The sequence below is a fragment of the Akebia trifoliata genome, chromosome 9 (genome assembly GCF_017979445.1).
Source record: "Akebia trifoliata isolate Shusen 1 chromosome 9, ASM1797944v1, whole genome shotgun sequence".
Taxonomy (NCBI): domain Eukaryota; kingdom Viridiplantae; phylum Streptophyta; class Magnoliopsida; order Ranunculales; family Lardizabalaceae; genus Akebia; species Akebia trifoliata.
In genome coordinates, this window is record NC_141383.1 from 22,064,554 (window position 1) to 22,084,843 (window position 20,290).

The 20,290-nt window shown below is 31.5% G+C and overlaps 1 protein-coding gene and 1 non-coding gene across 2 annotated transcripts; one reads left to right on the forward strand and one right to left on the reverse strand.

Moving 5' to 3' along the window:
• Window positions 1-341: 341 nt before the first annotated feature.
• On the reverse strand, window positions 342-414 carry TRNAA-UGC (transfer RNA alanine (anticodon UGC)). Its single transcript has one exon. It is a non-coding gene; the product is annotated as a tRNA-Ala (tRNA).
• A 13,516-nt stretch (window positions 415-13,930) lies between these two features.
• Window positions 13,931-19,140, forward strand: LOC147394678 (14-3-3-like protein GF14 iota). Its single transcript, XM_086454005.1, has 7 exons — window positions 13,931-14,194; window positions 16,111-16,417; window positions 17,259-17,346; window positions 17,453-17,562; window positions 18,315-18,463; window positions 18,706-18,752; window positions 18,825-19,140. The coding sequence occupies exons 1-7, from the start codon at window positions 14,122-14,124 to the stop codon at window positions 18,828-18,830; spliced, it is 780 nt and encodes a 259-aa protein (XP_086310131.1). The 5' UTR covers window positions 13,931-14,121; the 3' UTR covers window positions 18,831-19,140.
• Window positions 19,141-20,290: the final 1,150 nt, after the last annotated feature.

Consider the following 20,290-nt stretch of genomic DNA (forward strand, 5'->3'; position numbering starts at 1 on the left):
AATAAATCTCAACCATTGGATTTTGCATTTAAAGGATCAGGATCATGTGTTTTTTTCAGGAGTCATTCTTGACTCCTCACCCTTTATTGAGATATATAAACTTTACTTGGATTTTGTATATAAAATCGGGTTTGGCCGGAAACTATTGTTAATGGATTGGATTTGATTCTTAATGCTAAGAACCATAGGTCTGATCCAAAACCTATCCGATCCTTTTTGGATTGGTACATCCGGACCCAATCCATCAACAGCCCATAAAAAAATTGATGGAGAAAGGATCTGATCTCAGGTTTTTGGAGGTGGGGCTTCAAAGTTGAAAATAGGGATAAAAAGATGAATGATGGAGATGCAGGGTATCGAACCCTGTACCTCTCGCATGCAAAGCGAGCGCTCTACCATTTGAGCTACATCCCCGACTTGTGAAATGATGAATAAATATTTATATTAATTATGAATTTTACGTATTTTCTGGATGGGGATTTGAAACTCCTAGAAACTTAAATTTCTTGTAATTAAGTAGTAAATATTGAAATTACGAAAATCTTGTAAAAAGAATTGCAAGTGAATTATTTCTTTAACATGGTTTTAAAACTCAGTTTCACACTCGTCTTGTCCAGGCTCGATACTAAGTCGTCTCGGATGAGTTTTCCAATACGTTTGAGATGTCTCGTTCAAAAAATTGAACGTGAGGTATTAAATCTCAATCAAAAAAGTAACTTGTGAGTTGGTTTCGTTCGGCTCCGATACTGAGTTAACTTGCGCAATATGTCTCGGTCTCGAACGAGTTTTAAAACCATGTTCTTAAACTCTTTAGTGTTTTTTGTAACAAAATATGATGTTAAAGTTGGATTTATTGATACAATGACAAGCACAAGCAAAATATCATGGAATACCGCCATAGCAAAGAGAGAGAGAGAGGTGCCAATTGCCAGAAAGAGGAATCCATGAAGGAAGAATCCTAGAAAATATATATATATATATATATATTATATATATATATATATATATATATAATATATATATATATATATATATATATATATATATATATATATATATATATATATAGGGTCCCGTTCGCCACCCTTAGTTTTACCACACACTTTAACAAATGCGTTTTGTCTTACATGGGTTAGAAGTTTCGGAATGAGCTGATTTTTGGTGAGGATGATCTCTATGGTGAGGAGATCATCCTCACCAAAAATCAGCTCATTCCAAAACTTCTAACCCCATCAAAATTGATTTACAAAAAATGGACGGTCCACGATTTTTCAACGTGTAAACATGGGGCTAAACATTTCGGAATGGGCTGATTTTTGGGGAGGATGATCTTCTAATCATAGAGATCATCCTCACCAAAAATCAGCTCATTCCAAAACTTCTAACCCATGTAGGACAAAAAACGTTTGTTAAAGTGTGTGGTAAAACTTAGGGTGCTGAACATTTCCCATATATAATATATATATATATATATATATAGGAAGAGTTAGTTAAGAGGTGATAATTCTCTAAAGGGTGGGGTCGGGGGTGACTAAGCCATTGGTGGCTAAGTTGTTTAGCTCAACGACCTCTTCAAGAAATGAAACCAAGTTACCTTTCTTGGAGCCAACCATATAGTTATAGACTACCCTGAAGAAATAATCAACAAGGGAGTAGCCAAATGGAACAACTGTCAAGACTGTTGAGGCTTTTGAGAAAGGGTCTTGGCATGTGGGAGGCAAGCTTCTATGGGTAATATTCTTCAATCTGCCTAAACAATCCTGAACCCTTAAAGGGTTGGGATGTGCAGCAAGTGGGATAGGGAGACCTTAGTACATGAATAATGCCACTGTACAAGGTACAAGACTTTCTTATTCTAGGTTGTGTATGCAAGTTAGCATTGAAAATAATCCTCATAAAGTCCTCAAAGTGAAGCTAAGCAATGACTTGAAAGTTGACGTAAAGGTGGATTATGACTAGGCCCTTCCCAAGTGCACCATCTGCAACATATGTGATCACTTTGTGTTGAATGTATATTTTCCTCTACTCTCGAGGTGAGTCATACCCCAATTAAGCTTCGTGACCCTCTTACATTCATACTTCTCCCATTTTCCAACAGATCGGTCTTTTGGAGTAGTTGGTTGGTTAACATGGTATCAGAGTGTTGGTTCGTATAGGTCATGGGTTCGAATTTTTCCATCCTTATGGGTGAGGGGGAGTGTTGAGTGTATATTTTCCTCCAGTCTTGGATGAGTCATACCCCAGTTAAGCCCCGTGACCCTTTTATGTTCATAGTTATCCCTTTTTCCAACAGATTGATCTTTTGTAGTAGTTGGTTGGTTAACACTTTGATTCCAAATGCACTATAACAGATAAGTAAAAATAAGCGAAATCCCTCCTAATAGAATCCAATCCTTAAATGAGGTAGATGGGATTAGGATTCAGACTACAACAGATCAGGCAAATAATAAATGTGCAGTGGTTAGAGACAAGTTACCAGAACAATTTAACTTAAAAGAGGTAATAAACACTGCTGCAGTGGACCAAACAATCCAAAAGATTAGGGCTACAACTTGGGTGAATTGGAAGGTCAACCTAGGCTCAACCCAAAATGTAGAACCCTCAACTTGGGCTCAATTCAACTCGACCATTGAGTTAGAGTTCATTAACCCAAGCTCAACCTGAGATTGAACTTCTAAAATTGGGTTGAGCTCGGGTTAGCCCAAGTTCTGTAATTTTGGGCAGGTTAGGCTTATTGAACAAGCCTAATTTCATTTTGATCAATACATAAATTTTATTTTATATCTTAAAAAATAAATATAACATAAATAACAAAATCACTAGTAAATAAATTGGCACACAACCTCTGAATCCATCATTTAAATAATATTTAGACGAACCATATTAAACCAAATCCCACATTAATAACTAATAATTGTCTACAAGCCAAACTAATAAGATAAAATCAAAGGGTTAAGATTAAAAAAATATCTCAATGATGCTTCCATCCACTCCTTATTTCTTAATGTCAATATCATTCCTAAAGAAGAAAAAAACATAAATAAAATGGTTTGTACATATCAATTATCTAAGGGATAGCATTTATAGCACAAGACTTGTAAAATTTTATTCAAAGATTACCTTAATAGAAATGATTTCTTTAAATGTAACACTTTGGGTATGTTTGGTAGCACTTCTGAAGTCTGAAGTCTGTTTTCTGAAATCTTATTTTAAAAAAATTGTTTTTATCATTTTTAAGAGCTTCTAGTTACAAACATAATGGTGATTTTGGGAATATTACATTTTTGTAATTCTAATAAATTGTTAACCAAAAAACATAATATGTTATGCATAATGAAACCATCCATATATTTAATTTCGATTTCTAACAAATCAAGCACCCCAAAAGTATTGTTTTTAAATTGAATTCATACTTAAGAAATTATATTTCAACAAGGTAATATTTAAACAATAAACAATCATTCATGTTCTAGTTGAATTGCAATTTGATCACGTAAAGTGATCATATCAGTTTGTGCTTGCGATGAGAATATTCCATTATAACATGATAGATCTTGTGATGGTTCAAAGTCTACTAAATAATTACTCTCTTCGTCGACATCAACTTCATATTGTCGAAACAACTCATCATAGAGAGAAACACGGTATAAGAAGTTATATATTGTCATACATGCAATAACAATATCCCGTTGGATTTTATAATGATATGAAAGCATTCTGTTCAAAATTGAGAATTTTTTTTTTCATACATTGAAGGTTATCTCAATGTCATTCTTTAATGGATCATGTACATGATTAAATTTCTCCTTTTTACCAATTGCACGCGTTCCTTTATATGTTCTTAGCCAATACTGTGTGTTGTGATATGGAGTCCTAAAACCCTTAATGTGTGTGTATGCAGCGTCGCATAAAAAATATATATCTACAACAAATATAAAAATTATGTAAAATTTATGCTATTAATTGTAAGATTAATTTCAAAAATATGATTTGAAATTACATACCTGGGGGAGGCATTGAAAAATTGTTAGTCGGATTACGCAATGTCTCATTTAATACCCTCAAATCATGTGCAATTCCTTCTCATCCAGCTATCACATATATGAACTTCATATCAAAATCACATACCGCCATGACGTTTTGAAAACATTTTTCATGTCCCTTTCTTTTGAATGGGACTTGTTAATCAAGTGGAATGTGCACATCAATTAGTGTGCCATCTAATACACTGACAACACCCTTAAATGGTCCTTCTCTTGAATGTACATCAGATCAAATTTCTTCCATTGGCTTGTTAAATGCTGGGAGACTATTATTTCTCGTGTAAACTATATCATTACTTCAACATTTCATGAAAATACCTACTTACAATTTCTCCAGAATGTTGGAATCAATATTTTACTAATCGAATCGATTATGACAATTATGACATTGTAATCAAGAACATTGCCATTTTTTCTTTTACGTTTATATACCTACTATAACTTAGCCAATTTTTATCTCGAAAATATTCACATAATTATATGAAAATATTATTCTCCATCCTAAAGATCTCCTACATTTGTATTGAAAATCCTTCCAAAAAATTTCACACATATGCCTTACTAGAAAGTGATGAGGTGCACAACCTTTATTGAACATTCATACGATTTTTAAGTTTAAACATAAAAAGTAATATTATCAATCTCACTAACAACCATTACTTTAGCGTCATCATCACTACAACACAATGAAAAAATATAAAAATTAGTATTAATTAAAGTTATAAAAAAAGATTCTTCAAATATGCAATTTCTCTAGTAAGTTAAAACATGCCTATTTGATTAGGTAATAAGATAATAATTCCAATTAAACAATTAAAATTTTTATAATATCATCCATGATAACAACCCAAAAAAATACATCCATAGTAATTATCCAAAAATATTAAAATATCAAAACAATCAATACATCATTGATTTTTATTTAAAAAATGTTTGACTTCAACTAATTATTTACAATAAATTTCAAAAATTGAATCATCTCTATTTTATTATCTAAGTTCATAAATGTGTGTTTTAATTTCGACAATTGTGCAAATTTCAATATAGCAACATGAAAAATATGAATGCTTATCACCCATAAGTTCTTCAAATCCTTTATAACTTCATTCATATATTTGAAACAAGATTCTTTGCTAAACTCTTTTTTATTAATATGTTCTTCGATGACATTAATAAGCATTTTCAAGTTTTCTCAATGGTGTTACCACAATTCGAATTCTTACGATCCTTTTTCATCGGACCTTGTGATGTGTTCTCTTCAAGTGGATAGTACCAATGTCACTATTCATTCTTGGGGTATTAGGAGTGTCTTCCACACTTACACCTTGGAAGTATGTATCCCCTTCCCTTGAAAATGGGCCACCATAAGTGTCTTCATCATCCAAATTTGTGTATTCCACGAATTCAGGACCATTTACATCCCTATCAACAGTGGAACGCAGGATTGATGAGAATGGACTCCATGCTTTATTGGCATTTGAAAGAGTGTTTTCAAAAATACCCATCATTAATTTAACATTTACGAGAATTTTATACATAAACTTCTTAATTTTGGGAATTCTCTATTTTAAACAATAATATAAAAATAATTAGACTAAATTTAGTTAATCAAATTAAAAATATGTACGTAAAGTTAGAGACTTGCCTCTAAGACATCATCCCACTTCTGCGAAAGTTAATTTACAGTATTGATATCCACATTAAGTCCATGCCCGAATAATCCAACAAGTTTCTGCCATATGTTATAATCAGCCTTCAAGTAATCATATTGATTTTTGAACACCTTATGACTAAAGTTTACCCCCCACGCCTTATTGAATTTAGATTCTAATCTTTTCTATGAAACACTAATAAGAAATATTCATTTGTACCTTTCTTTGTTCACCTCACTTAAGCATAACTCAAGAAAATGCTTTATTTTTTAGTGGTCCGTAAAAAAATTTGTTCTATCAACATTATTTTCTTTATCATTATTCTTAGAAGTTATATCTATGAATAACAAAGAAATGGAAGTATTAATCAAATAGAGCCAGTACATGTAATTCATCTTTTGGAGGATGACCAATGAATAATGTAGAAAAATCCCCTGGGCCCTAATAGATCAATGGTACAATTTGAACATTTTGAATAATGTTCACATATGTACATGTGTGTATATAGCAGTGTGTGTGTGTGTGTGTGTGTGTGATTTAAAGATATTGTTATGTGTGTAAAACAATTTCTATATAATAGTGTGTGTTATTCTACATGAAATAAAAAAGAAACTGAAGAAAAATCCAACCATACAAAGAAATTTAGAGTCTCAAAGTGGGTTGTTCATGACCTCTAACAATATGGAAGTATTAACCAAATCAAAACCACAACAATATATTTCAAAATCATCTTATATTATAAAGTGTTAAAAATTATTTTATTTAGTCTCATTCATATATAAAATAATATAGTCACAATCTCTTCCACCATCAAAGACATGAGACAAAAAAGTTTCATTCAAGATACAACATCAACCATTTAATCTCATTCATATATAAAATAATATAAAAAATTCTAATTTCCTATTTTTTCATCTCTTTCATTCACATTAACATTCATACATTCTTTTCTCTCTTTCCAATCTATCAAAACTAAGTAAAACGCAAAAAACAAAGAAGAAAGAAGAAACAAGTGAAACGCAAAATACAAGGAAATTTTTTTTTTTTTTCACCAAGCTTGTATTTTGTAAGTTGTTCTTCGAAATTTTTTTTAAAATTTTTATTGACCTTCTCTAATTTCATTAACATATCTTATTTGAATCACTACAAACCTGACATCCATCTAGTAAGAATTCTTCTCATTTTTTTTCCTTTGCTGATTTTTTCCTTTGTTGTTTGTAGATTGCCATTAATAGGTTATCCTCTTATAGTGCAAAGATCTATTTTATTTTATAAGTTATATTCTTGTTCTTCTAATTTCTGATCAGATATCATAGAGATTTACACACAACCTTATAAAAGTAGTATATGCACATACCTGGGTAGATCTTGACAGTCAAATTGGACATGAAAGAGAAGTAAGAGTTTAAGGGTTTTTATAACGAAGGGATAAGTGATAGAAATAGGATTTTGATGAGGGTATTTTAGGAATAATTTTTTTTTTCAGATTTCAGAAGTTCCATCCAGTAACTTTCAATCGCTGATTTTATTTATTTGAAATTATCTTCTTGTTCTGAAGTCTAAACATAAACAAACATGTTTTAAACCTCTAAAGTCTGAATTTTAATGGTGGACCACTTCCATTCAAACTTCAGAAAGTGTTACCAAACACACACTTAAAGTTGAAGCTTTAAGAAAGAGAATTCCAATACCATCTGTTATACCTAAACATACTTTTTTTTTTTCAAATATTAACATCTAGGAAATATAAATAAATATGAATAGAAAAAATTATCAAAGAATGGAAAAAAGTTTATCTAACTCTAACTCCTCAAGATCTTCTAATTTTTCTTCAATTTCAATAGGTGTTGACGAAATCTTTAACCAATCTTGAGCACAAACTAAACACTTCACGATTTTTGGAGTTAAGGAATTTCGAAATAGGGTAAGTATGTGACCCCCAGTACTAAAAGTCGACTCAGAAGCAATAGTTGACAGAGGAATTGATAAAAATGTCTCATGTCATGCAAGAGAGTATATGATATGTAAAAGCTTTTAATTTTCACCAACTCAGAATGTCAAACTTATGTGACTTTTTTCAACGCTCTCTTCCAAATACCTATCCAATTCATATTTTTTGCAACACTTTCTGTTTTCTTGAATTTACGTCATTTTTCTTTAATTTCATCAAGTACATAACTTGCATCTCCCATATCTTCCATTTGATCTTTTTTTTCATCTTAGGATGAATCAACCTCCATTATTGAAGATACCTCCAACGACGAGTGTTGGCATAGAGGATTTAAGGCATCTTTAACATTTTCAATCAACTTATTAACCTTGCTATCAAAATAAAATTTTGAAAAGCGAAACTTCACACACACTAACTCATAGCAAAGATATAAAATCTCTGCAATGATCAACAACTAATAGACTTTAACTATGTTACAATATTTTTCAAACTTTTATTTCATCCTTATGGTCATATCTCAATAAAACATATATTTTACTGTTAGACCATTTGAAGAATAGAGATTGAATTGCATTCACCTCATGAAAATATATATTAGAAGTGAGATAGTTTGCTAAAGACACATATTTTGTCATATTATAAAAATGTTTTAAGAACTTGAACAAATTTTTAGTTGTAACATAATCTTCTTCAGTTGAAACCACATACTTATGATTAACTTCAATTATAACATTCACATCTTGTTCTTCCAATATCTCAAAAGCCTTTTGAAAATCAATCGGATTATTTAACATAAGGTAGGTGGAATGTAAAATTCCATTGGATTTGCACATCCAAGCAAAAAGACTTTTTAGATGTAATTCTTTCTTCTACAACACACTTCTTAAATATTTACAATCGTGAAGGAGAACTCCTCACATATTTCACATTTTTGCGAATGCGAATAATTGACTTAGACACCTCGTTGATACCATTCTTCACAATAAGGTTTAAGATATGTTTAAAACACCTTATATGAAATAAACCACCATCCAACAACAATCATTTCCTCCTATTTATTTTGGATCTCAAAGTTTTTGTTGCCACATCATTGGAACTAACATTGTCCACAGTAATGGTTAACACATCATCAATTCTCCATCCCAACAAGCATGTCTCCACGACTTGTGTAATAATCTCACTTCAATGTAGAGTCGAAAGAACACAAAATTTATGATTTTCTTTTGCAATTTCCAGTCTTTATCAATATAATGTGTCGTAAGACACATATATCCAAGGTTTTGGATATAAGTCCTTAAATCAGTTGTGAGACACACTTGTAACTTCAAGGTTCTCAAAATTACTTTTAATTCCACCTTCTCATTTGTATAACTCAATCCAAATTCATTATCCATATACCTAACTTAAATTCAATTCCAAAATCTAACTTATTATCTTAACTCAAACTCATTCTAAAGCTTATCTTCAATTCCTATTCCTAACTAAAGCTCACCATTATTCTTAATTCAAATCCAAACCCACTTCTAAGTCTAATCCATTCTCATAATTAATCTTTAAATCCAATCCCATGACCCATGTCCTAATCTAAGAAGTCCATGGTTTCACACATTTCCCTGAAAATGGACACATGTCACCTTTCAATTAGTTCAATTTTAATTTATATCATTGTTATTATTTTTTGGATTATTTATAAATGAATCGAGATCTATTTTTTACCTATCACATCATATTTAAATTTATTATTATCTCATTCATCCTCCCAATAGTATTTTTTCATATTTTTCCTTTTACCCTTGTTTTATGTGTTATTTACAAATGAACCAATATCTACTTTTTACCTACCATTACCTTTACACATGTCACTCTCTCATTCATCTTCCTAAAACTATTTTTTTGTCTCTTAATTCTATTTATCAAAAAATCAAAGAACAAATGTATTTTTAGGGTTTCATTTTACAAATTCCACTTTTACTCTCATATAAGAAATAACTTAAATCCCACATTCTTTCCCTTTGTTTTTAAAATTTGACTACTTTATCCTCAAATATCTCTTAAAACCTCTATAAAAAACCTCATTTTCTATGAGAAAGTCACACTCTCAAGCCCCCATTTTTCAACCCTAAACTCTATTAAAATCTCTACTCAACTCCTCCAACATTCTCCTAACCTAAATCTCTACTAGAAAATTATTAGCCTCTTTCTAACATTTAATCTTCAAAATTAAAATCCTTATCCATCTTTTACCTTCAATTCTCATTTTAAACTCTTTTACCTAAGACTCAAAACTCATTCAAGAACATCAAGAGACAAGGTGGGTGTAAGTGCAACTATCATTTTAAAAGCATTTGTATGTTCTTCTCCTTTTATAATTATCTTTATTTTTCTTTTAAAAAATCTTATAATGTAATGGATAACCCATCTTCATCTTGAGTATGTTGAACCTCAACCTTGGGCATATAATGTTTGATGCTTATTTGGATGAAAGGATGAAGATTGAAGCATTTTTAACCCATTTAATATTTTATGCATCCTAATGTACACAATGCATGCACACGCCACATGTTTTGCCATGATGAATAAATATGTCACCCTCTTGATAGGGTGGAAACATTAAGTTTTTAGCCAATTACGCATACATCAAGATTATGGTCTTAAGAGAATTTCATTCATGAAATTTCTCTAAAAATCTCAATCAATATCCCATTTCACATAAAAAGTGATGACTCTATGAGATATCATTTTTCATAGGGTACTCTTTTATGTTAACACCAACATTAAATCCTTTTTTTTTTAAAGGTATATTACCCATTTATTGCACATACCTACTTTTCATGCATCTCATTCATTGTTGTTGCTTTTATTTTTTTTACTTTCTAAAATGACAAAGTTTTAAAGGTAACACCCTAGGGTGGATAGAATGAGGTGTCTAATACCTTTCACGTTTTCTAACCAAACCTCCTTACCTAGATCTAAGTAGATCACATTTTTTCCATTAATAAGATTCATAACAAATGCCAAACAATCAATTTTCATTAAAAATCATTTCGGATACTCATTCAAACTCATTTCTAAAAGAAAATAGTGACGACTCCAAACAACGTAATATTAATGTTCAAATGATGAACATCTCATGTCTACAATCTCATTTGAATAAAAAAATTCCATATAAAAAGAACAAACCAAACATTAATGAAGTATCATGAAAAAAAAATACGAGAGAAAGATAAAAAAAATTAAATAAATTTTTTCTAAAATCTAATATTAAAAAAAAATGAAAATTTAACTTTATTGTGTCTCCTAGTATCTCATGACTCATATATTAGGGCTTATAGATTCTAGTTAGGTGTAATTATGAAAGAAACAAAAGTTGTTTTTGCTTTCTTTCTCTTTCTAATGTCTTTTCATATAGGTCATACATCTTATCTCATACATACTATGTATAATTATGAAAAAAAGTCAATAACTTTTTACTTATTCTCTCTCTCTTTCTCTCGTAGCTGTAGATCTTAGGTACTAGATACTAACTTTAATAGGTAGAATAAAATAAAATAAAAGTACTATATATCTTATTAATATATTCTTTTTTGGCATTACCATCTATCTAACCTAGCTTCTAAGTCTTAAACTATTAGGTACCAATTAACAATTTATCATAAATCCTGAGTCCCTCTTTCATATGATACTTTTTTCAATCAATGTAAACGAGAAGAGATAAATAGAGGTTTGGTTCGATTGGCGTTAAAAGACTTCATCTCTACCTTTTTTTTTTTTTTTGATATACTCTTTTTAATCAATATAGAAAAAGAAAAAAGTTAAAGAAACATTTAGGTGATTGGGGTTAAAAGCCCTCTCTTAATCTCTTTGCCTTTTCTTTTTTTTTCATCTTCTACTAAACAATGAGTTTTACATCTATTGAGGTGAAACCTGTCTTGTTTTTTTAATGTTCATCTTCTACACTATCAAAGTTACTATAACATACAAGAAGAATAAAATGATGAAGAGACTTATTTAATTTGAAGAGTTCTTGAAGTCGATCCTAGTTAGGAGTCTATGAATAAATAAAAATAATGTGAGTACCTGGTAGAGAGAAAAAAAAAAGGAGTGAAGATGAAGAAAGCTTCGTAGTTGTGATTTTTGACTTTTGGAGTCTTTTATTTTTTATTTTTTTCTCTCTTTAAATTTTATGTCAAAACGACTCTTCATCTTTAAAAATCTGCTAAATACTTTTTTTTTTTTCTTATCGTGGGTATCCCCACTCTTCGGGTGAGACTAATCCCACGGTCACACACATCGCCCCTTTGAAAAATCCTACGTGCAAACTATATATTTAAGAAGAGAAAACTATTTTTTAGATAAATACAAATATTTATATATAAATATATAGCCTCAAGTTTGGGTTGCCCAAAACCTTAACCCGAATTCAATTCGGACTGAGATTTCTTATCCCATGCTTAAGTCATTTTTCTTATAACCCAACCCAGGTTCCCCCATCAATTGGATCGAGCCCGATTTGAATTTGAGTTAATCTGCCCAAGTTCCAACCCTACAAAAGACCAATAGGGGTGGGGTCCAAGTAGGATCTCATTAACTATTGATGATCCATCGGCTTTTGAGTTAGTTGCTAAAAGTCCAACTTCAAAAATGATTATTAGGATTACCTTAGATTTGCAAAACCATCGTACATACCAATAGAACCATTGTATCTAGAGTTCGTATGATTGCATATGAAATGGGAGATAAAAACATTTTCTTGGGAAAATGCAATTTGCAGGTGCACGATAGCATATTTTCACTAAAAATAATTCTCCCAAGAAAACAATTTCCCAGTCTTGAAGGGAAACATTATGTCTCAAAGAAATGAGTAACAAAAACAAAAACAAAAACAAAAAAATTGATTCATATTAGAAGACCTTGAGTATTATGATGAATAACTTTAATAAGACTATAACAAACAGATGCACCAATGATAAAAATAAAATATAATAATAATAATAATAATAGGGGATGGAGGATCAATAGACATAGCTTCTATCTATAGAAATGAGGGACATCGTATGCGATCGTGACTTCTATTCTATAGGAACTGGATTCCATTGTCTACAAAGAGAATTAAGAATAATTTATCAAAATAGATTACTTTTCAAACGTATTTATCAAAACGATAAATTATACATCTTATCTTTGAAAAAGGTAATTTATCATTTTCAAAAATATTTTATTTTACTATAATGGTTTTAAAAAAAATCATGTTTTTGCTATCGAAAATACTTTTTTTTGTCGAAATAATTATTTTGACATTGTATAAAATACATTCTGATCTCATATTAAAAATATTTTTTTGACACTGTATAAAATACATTATAATTTTATGTCAGAAGGATTTTTCCAATAAAAAGATATTTTCAGTAGTAAAAATAAGGAAATTACTATTTTTATTATTTTGAAAAAATAAAATATTTTCGAAAACGATAAATTAATGTTTTCATAAATAAGATGTATAATTTACTAATTTGATAAATAATTGATATGTTGTGCTTGTGCATGTTTTGGTAAATTTTCTAAGAATTGATTTTTTGATGTGTTTACTTCCTAATAGAATTGTGTCACGTAGACATTGTTTCTATCTATAGAAATGAAACATCGTTTGGGATCTCGACTCTTATTCTATAGGAATTGGATTTCGTTCTCTACAAAACAATGAGAGAATTATTTATTTGATTTAAAAATATTATTTTTTAGAAAAAACATAAGAAAAATAATTTACTTTTTAAGGAGATAGATAGACAGAGGATTATAAAAAAAGAGTCGTGATATTCTGACTCATAAAGACTCACTCAATCTCTACACGGCTAACGTGACAAGGGCACAGAACCATAGATCTTTTCTTTTGGGATACACAAGGAAAAAAGATCAACAACAATTATGTGTCCTTATCACGTGAGTCATGTTCAGACCAAGTGAGTCTTTTCGAGTCCAAAAATCATTAGTCTTTAAAAAAAAAAAACAAATTTATGTCCTCAATATAATCACTTTCTTTCTTTTTTTTCACAAAAAAGATTGAAGTGTGAATATTTTTGGGAAGTAAAAAAATCAAAATTAAAATATGAAATGTTGATTTTTTTATTATTTAAAATTTAATTTATAAATTCATGTACTTTCTCAAACAAATTTAAAGTTTTTAATCAAATCACACAATTCCCAAGTAATTACATAAACATTATTTTTCTTCCTTGATTGATCAAAGATGTACCTCAACACCCCAATCACGATTCTTGCGGTTAATTTCAAATCTCAAATTAAACGGCTGAGATTTGGTCTACATCCCACAACTTGTTCGATAAAACCTACGAGACTTATATAAATACCTCATTTTCGGAAAATTTGAATCTCTTTTTAGTTTTTTATTTCCAATCTCTCCCTCCATTTTCTTGTCTTCAACTTCTCGTGTTCGTCTCTTCGTATCCAGTGTTTCTCAATGTCGATCGAGAAGGAGAGAGAGAAGCATGTCTACGAGGCAAAGCTCTCTGAGCAAGCCGAGCGTTACGATGGTAACATCTCGATATCTGGTTTAATAGCTTTGTTTCTCTGCTTTTTTCAATTTTTTTGACTTAGTTTTGCTCTGATCTTGTTTTTTGACGCTTTCGTGGTTTATTTTGATCTAGATCTATTGAAACTAATCTAGAGTGTGTTTAATATTTTTGTTCCGGTGCATTTTTGGCATTTTTTTTTACCTCGTTTTGCTCTTGATCGCGTCTCTAAATGCTTCGGTGGTGTATTTTGATCCAGATCTAATGAAATTAACTTCGTATGCGCTTGGATCGTGATAGATAGGGGTTTCTGATGTTTTTATGGGTATTTTAAAAAAAATATTTATTTCGAAATCAATGGTTTTGGTTTACTTCGTGTTCTGTTACTTGATTTTGGAGGGATTGAATTGATCCTTGAAAGTTTGGTGCCTTAATGGTTCATATTCGGAATTGTAGCTAATGAAATGTTTGATAGTACTTTTAAGTTGGTGTTTTGATGTTATTAGCTACGATCATGGTTCCAAAACTCGGTTTGACATCTCGGATGAGACAATCCATTTAACTCGGTTTATAATAATTGATTCACATATATTTAAATTAAAATATTTATAATTTTTTAATAAAATAAGATAGATTTGAAAATGTTTAGTCATAAAATCATGTCTTAGTTATATAATAAATATTTAAATTCTAAAAAAAAATTAATTAATTAAATTAAAATCTACAAAACCCCAGTTGACTCGACCGAGATTTTCAAAATATGGTTTGAGACATCTCGTTTATCTTGCGAGATGATGTGAATGTTGTGACACAATGTAATGTATATCCCTATCATTGCTGAACAAGACCAAGATGACTCGGGTGAGTCATCTCGGTTGAAATTTAAAACCATGGCTACAGTCTGGTCCTAGAATGTGATTTCCTCTGTTTTTTCTTTCTTGGGTGGGTTGGGGGTGAATCTTGTCATTTTTCAATTACACTTTGTTAGTTTTAACATTGTAATTGTTTTTCTACATCTCTAGAAAATGTTATGTATTTTCCAATTAGTTTGTTTCTTGATGGATTTGCCATTATCATACTTGATTTGGAAAACCAATACTAGTGATTTTTGGTTGTGAACCTGAAAATTACCAACTTATAATGTATTATGGACCAATTAACCCAAATTTTTTGACCATTTGGATTGATGTGCAAGTGTGCCGTATACAAATAGTTCACATTCATGTGTGGATCTATGTGGTACACATATGATGGCCTCACATACTCAGGCCTGTCAACCTATATCATCCAGTTATTTAATTCTGTCCCCATGATACGACCTTAAATTGTATTTAATTATCCCAAAAACCTTCACTAGGACTGCCACAGAAAAGATGATAACAATTTGAGATCCATGTGAAGAGTCCTTGATTGAACAGGAAGGTTCCCCATAAAAGTAGGGGAGGATTATAGTGTGCGACCGTGTTGGACTCAAAAACCATCCAATGCCAATAAAATTGTGCCATGTGTATCTGAATGAACCAGAGAAACTAGGCGTCTGGTTCTCCTTCTGTCTTTTCTTTTTGTTTTTCAAAAGGCATCCAATTCGGTGCGACCTTAGAAAAATTCTAAAACTAGTGGCTACAGTGCAAATTCGGATCAATAAACAAAGCATGTCACATGTGAAGCATTCATGTCAACTCACTTATGTCAAATTTTCCTCCTTTTCCTTAAAAGGCCGTCTACTCTTTTAATATTGAAATAACTAAAATGGTAAACATTTCTCTGTGGCCTTAGTTATTAAATTTTAATTTTTCTACATCTACCTCTGCTACAATTAGGTAATTGCTTATGTGCTTCTGCTACTGCTAGATTAAAAAAAAATGCTTATCTATGCATTAAAAATAATATATTTTTGGAAGCATTTCAACACACTTTCCTTACATTTGATGCCTCAGAAATGGTGGAAAGTATGAAAAAAGTTGCAAAACTTGATCTTGAGTTGACTGTTGAAGAAAGGAATCTCCTCTCTGTGGGTTACAAAAATGTTATTGGTGCTCGCCGAGCTTCATGGCGCATTATGTCTTCAATTGAGTTGAAGGAAGAGTCAAAGGGAAATGATGCAAATGTAAAACTGATCAGAGGTTACCGCCAGAAGGTAGAGGAAGAGCTCTCTAAAATCTGCAATGACATCTTGACCATCATCGATGAGCACTTGGTCCCTTCTTCTGCATCAGTAGAATCAACTGTTTTCTACTACAAGATGTGAGTCATGTTGCCACACAGTTTTATTCCAATTATGTTGTTTATAATTTTATTGAAGCAACTATTGTTCATTGGATAATTTGAAATTTTTTTTGCTTGTTGCTTTGATGGATCCTTATTGCATAGAAATTCTGGGAATTTCTCATGTAATCATCTGAAATATATTCCAAGTGAATGAGGGTTGTCAATTTGACGATTTTGTATTACTGGGATAATCTAGTCGTGTTAGTTCTCTAGTGATTCCCTCTACTAGTAAATCAAATTTGTATTTCCTATCGGTTTCCTAAGCTCTAAAACCACCATAAAAAAGATCTATTATTGGCACCCCAAATTTTAATTATTACACCCCAATTAAAAATAAAGAAAATAAGTTAACTGCTGAGAATAAGTAAAAATTGGGGTGCCAATATAAGCTCTCTTGTTTTTTTTCCTAGATTTCTATTTTTTGGGTTTAGGATTTTATACGAGCCTAATCATAATTGTAAACAACTAATAAAATCACTTATCAAAAAAAAAAAAAACAACTAAAATTGTTTGAACGAGTGTTATCATGTTAAGATTATAATTTGAACCAAACCTTTGTAATGTTTGATGAGTTTGTTTTAATCTTTAATTATGGTGTGATAAATAATTTAAGAAATTGGGGTTTAATAAATAAAAGTTGGGGGTGCTAATAGCAATTCTCTAAACAAAATGGATGGGATAATCTATGGAGTTTGTTTTATGCAAGGGAGGGTGTGTGTAGGGAACGTAACTCACCACTGGCTTGCTCAATGAATGTGGTCACCCAGGTCTTGATAGAAAAGCTAACCCTTCTTTTGATTCTGCTTTGTAAATCTAGGAAAGGTGACTACTACCGTTATCTTGCCGAGTTTAAGACCGATCAAGAAAGGAAAGATGCTGCAGATCAGTCATTGAAGGGATACGAGGTACAATTCTCTCTTCCACCTTCACAGGCTCAATTAATGTATTTAATGCATCTATAATAATCTTATTTTTTGATATCTTTTGTGACCATGACCGTACCTCTGTTAGGCTGCTTCCAACTTCGCAAATTCCGATCTTCCCACAACCCATCCGATCCGTCTTGGTTTAGCCCTCAACTTCTCTGTTTTCTACTACGAGATACTGGGTTCCCCTGAAAGGTAATGCCAAATTTGTCGTGCATGCAGATTTTGTTACTTTGTAAACAGAACCTTCGATGTGGGGCACAATCTCACTCTAAAATTGCAATTTCATGGTTTGAGTGCAGACCAAAATTGCATCCCCCCCAACGCGCACACACACACACAAAATATCTGGATTGGACTCTGACCTACCAAGATTGTGTTGCTTATATAACCAAATGAAACCCATGTGTACTAGAATGTCAAAAAATTTAGCATTTTTTATTACAGTTATACAAGGTTGTGAGGTTTTCGCTTACAACCTTAAACAAAGAAGGGATTTTTGTTCTGAATTAGGATCCAGAACGGTGTCCCATTCCCTATAATAAAGGTAAGGTGTCTACATGGCACGTTTTTATTGGAGTTTGAAACACCTAGGGCTCTTAACCAAGTCGTGCACACAGCCTGATCCGTTTGAATTCCAATAGAAATGTGCCATGTAGACACCAAATGTTATAGGAACGGGACACCGTTCTGTATCACGACTCATTTTTTTCTATATAATCTAATTCATTTGTTTCCTTATCTAAATTCAACACATATGTAGTAAATTGTTTACTCTTCAAAATCAATGAGGTCAATGGTATGAGATAAGGGTGTAAATAAATATAACAAAAGAAACTTTCAGAAAGTTGTTTTCGTCTTAGTTTTTAGTTTTTATGCTTAGAAACATATGTATACTAATTTATTTTTGACTCTCATATCTGTTATAATGTTTTCAAACTTCTCAGGGCCTGCCATTTGGCCAAAGAAGCCTTTGATGCAGCAATTGCGGATCTGGACAACTTGAATGAGGAGTCATACAAAGACAGCACCCTTATTATGCAGCTCTTGAGGGACAACCTTACTCTATGGACCTCTGATTTACCTGAAGATGGAGGTATTGTACAACCGATACATTAGAACTCTTGTTCTCAACATTGTTTGAAGATTCATTTTGACATTTCGTCTCGTCCATGAACGAGATTTAATAAAAAAGCCCTTAGAATTAGAACAAATCATGTCTTTGAGACTTGTCAACTCGTCTAATTGGTGGATGATACCGAGACAACTTGGATAAGTTATCTCGGTCTCGGACTAGATTTAAAACCACGGTTCTCAAATGCAATTGTTTCTTTGTAGGTGAGGATGGTTTCAAGGGCGAGGACACCAAAGCTTCTGAAGCTGAGGTAAAACAACCACCTATTTCCAGAAGTCTATTTTATTGTCCAAATGAAATTAATGTTTTATTATCTCTCCAGAGCTGAGGGTCTCCGAGAAGCTTTGCACACGAATTATAGTTCCCAAAGGTACTGCAAGGCAACATTCAGTTTTTCGTTTTAAGAGGTTGGGATGATGTGGAGAGACCTCGATATAGTATAAATTTTTTGGGTCCTTCCATTGCTGGAAGACAGTTTGTTCTTTTGGCCCACCTTTCTTCTTACCCTTTGTTTTTATTGTTTTCTTTCACTCTACTCTTTCTTGATATGTTTGGTGATGGATATTAGGGCATTCAAGTTCTCCCTATCTTTACTTCAATTTTCCCATTTTATATGGTAAAATCATGATCTTTCTATTCGCCTTTCTGGCTATTTATTTTATCTACCAATGTGGCAAATTACACCATTTCTTCAGGTGGAGAGGTTGCCGTGGAGTCGAAAAAAATTATCAAGTCACAATGATAGAATAAAAAAATAAAAAATAAAAAAAAAGTTTCAAGAGATCGACTACTGATGCCAAAATAGGGTGATTTTTTTATTTGAATTTGGGTCCATATTGTGGACTTGACTAGTAATGGATTGGAAAAGCCCATCTTTTTCGACCTGATTTGTAAAATAAAATAGGTCATCATGGGTTCAAGTACAGTTATCTTATAATAAGAATCTCCCAATACTTAAGATTTGTGATACAAGGTTCAAGATGTTTCAAATCCATTTGCTTCTGTGTGTCCACGTCATACTCTCAATCCAAATGAGTTTTTTATTTTTTATTTTATTTTGGTAGATTGTTCTTTTGACGGTGAGAATTGCAACTTTGAGATAATGATTTATAAGTCAAGATTTTTTGTTCGTGACTTATTAGAAGTGGATTCTCTCTTTTATAGTAAATGTCGAATCCTATGTGCAAGGGCAAGGCCGACGATTGTTACCCCAATAAGCCAACACAACCGCTCAATTATCAACAAAAAATACATAAACAAATCAAATTGGAAACCATACCCATCAAAACTTTTTTAATCAATTTTTTTTAAGTTGACCAATTTATTAAGGGAAATTTTTTTACTATAATAAATATATATATATGTTATTATAATATATCTAAATATCCTATGAGGTCATCAATATATTTTAATGGGTTCTAGGTGTATCATGTGGGGTCATAAATATATCTTATTGAGTTTAAAGATAATGGCTGTTACGTCTAAAAGAGTGTGCTTACCTCACTTAAGTGGGTCCTCAGCAGCCAATTATGTTCCAACACGTGGAGATAGATATAGACTTGAGTACTAAACGACCTTTCCTCTTTTAATTTAAAAGTATACTTTCTTTACAACGGTAGGATCAAAAAATATCAACACCTGGCCTTAGATTTTAAACCAAATAACTTGGTAAGAATGACGCACTTGATGTTAAGTGACCTCTAAAATACATTACACGTGGGTTGTCATTAATCATATATATGGCCGTACAAGGAGACATCCTTTTGGATTTTAGATTCTGTCCTCATG

What these genes read in the sequence shown, in the direction of transcription:
- LOC147394678 (XM_086454005.1), top strand. Translation starts at nt 14,122, where the DNA reads ATGTCGATCGAGAAGGAGAGAGAGAAGCATGTCTACGAGGCAAAGCTC. An exon ending in GCAAGCCGAGCGTTACGATG is followed by an intron (nt 14,195 to 16,110) that starts GTAACATCTCGA and finishes TTGATGCCTCAG; the next exon opens with AAATGGTGGAAAGTATGAAA. An exon ending in ACTGTTTTCTACTACAAGAT is followed by an intron (nt 16,418 to 17,258) that starts GTGAGTCATGTT and finishes TTGTAAATCTAG; the next exon opens with GAAAGGTGACTACTACCGTT.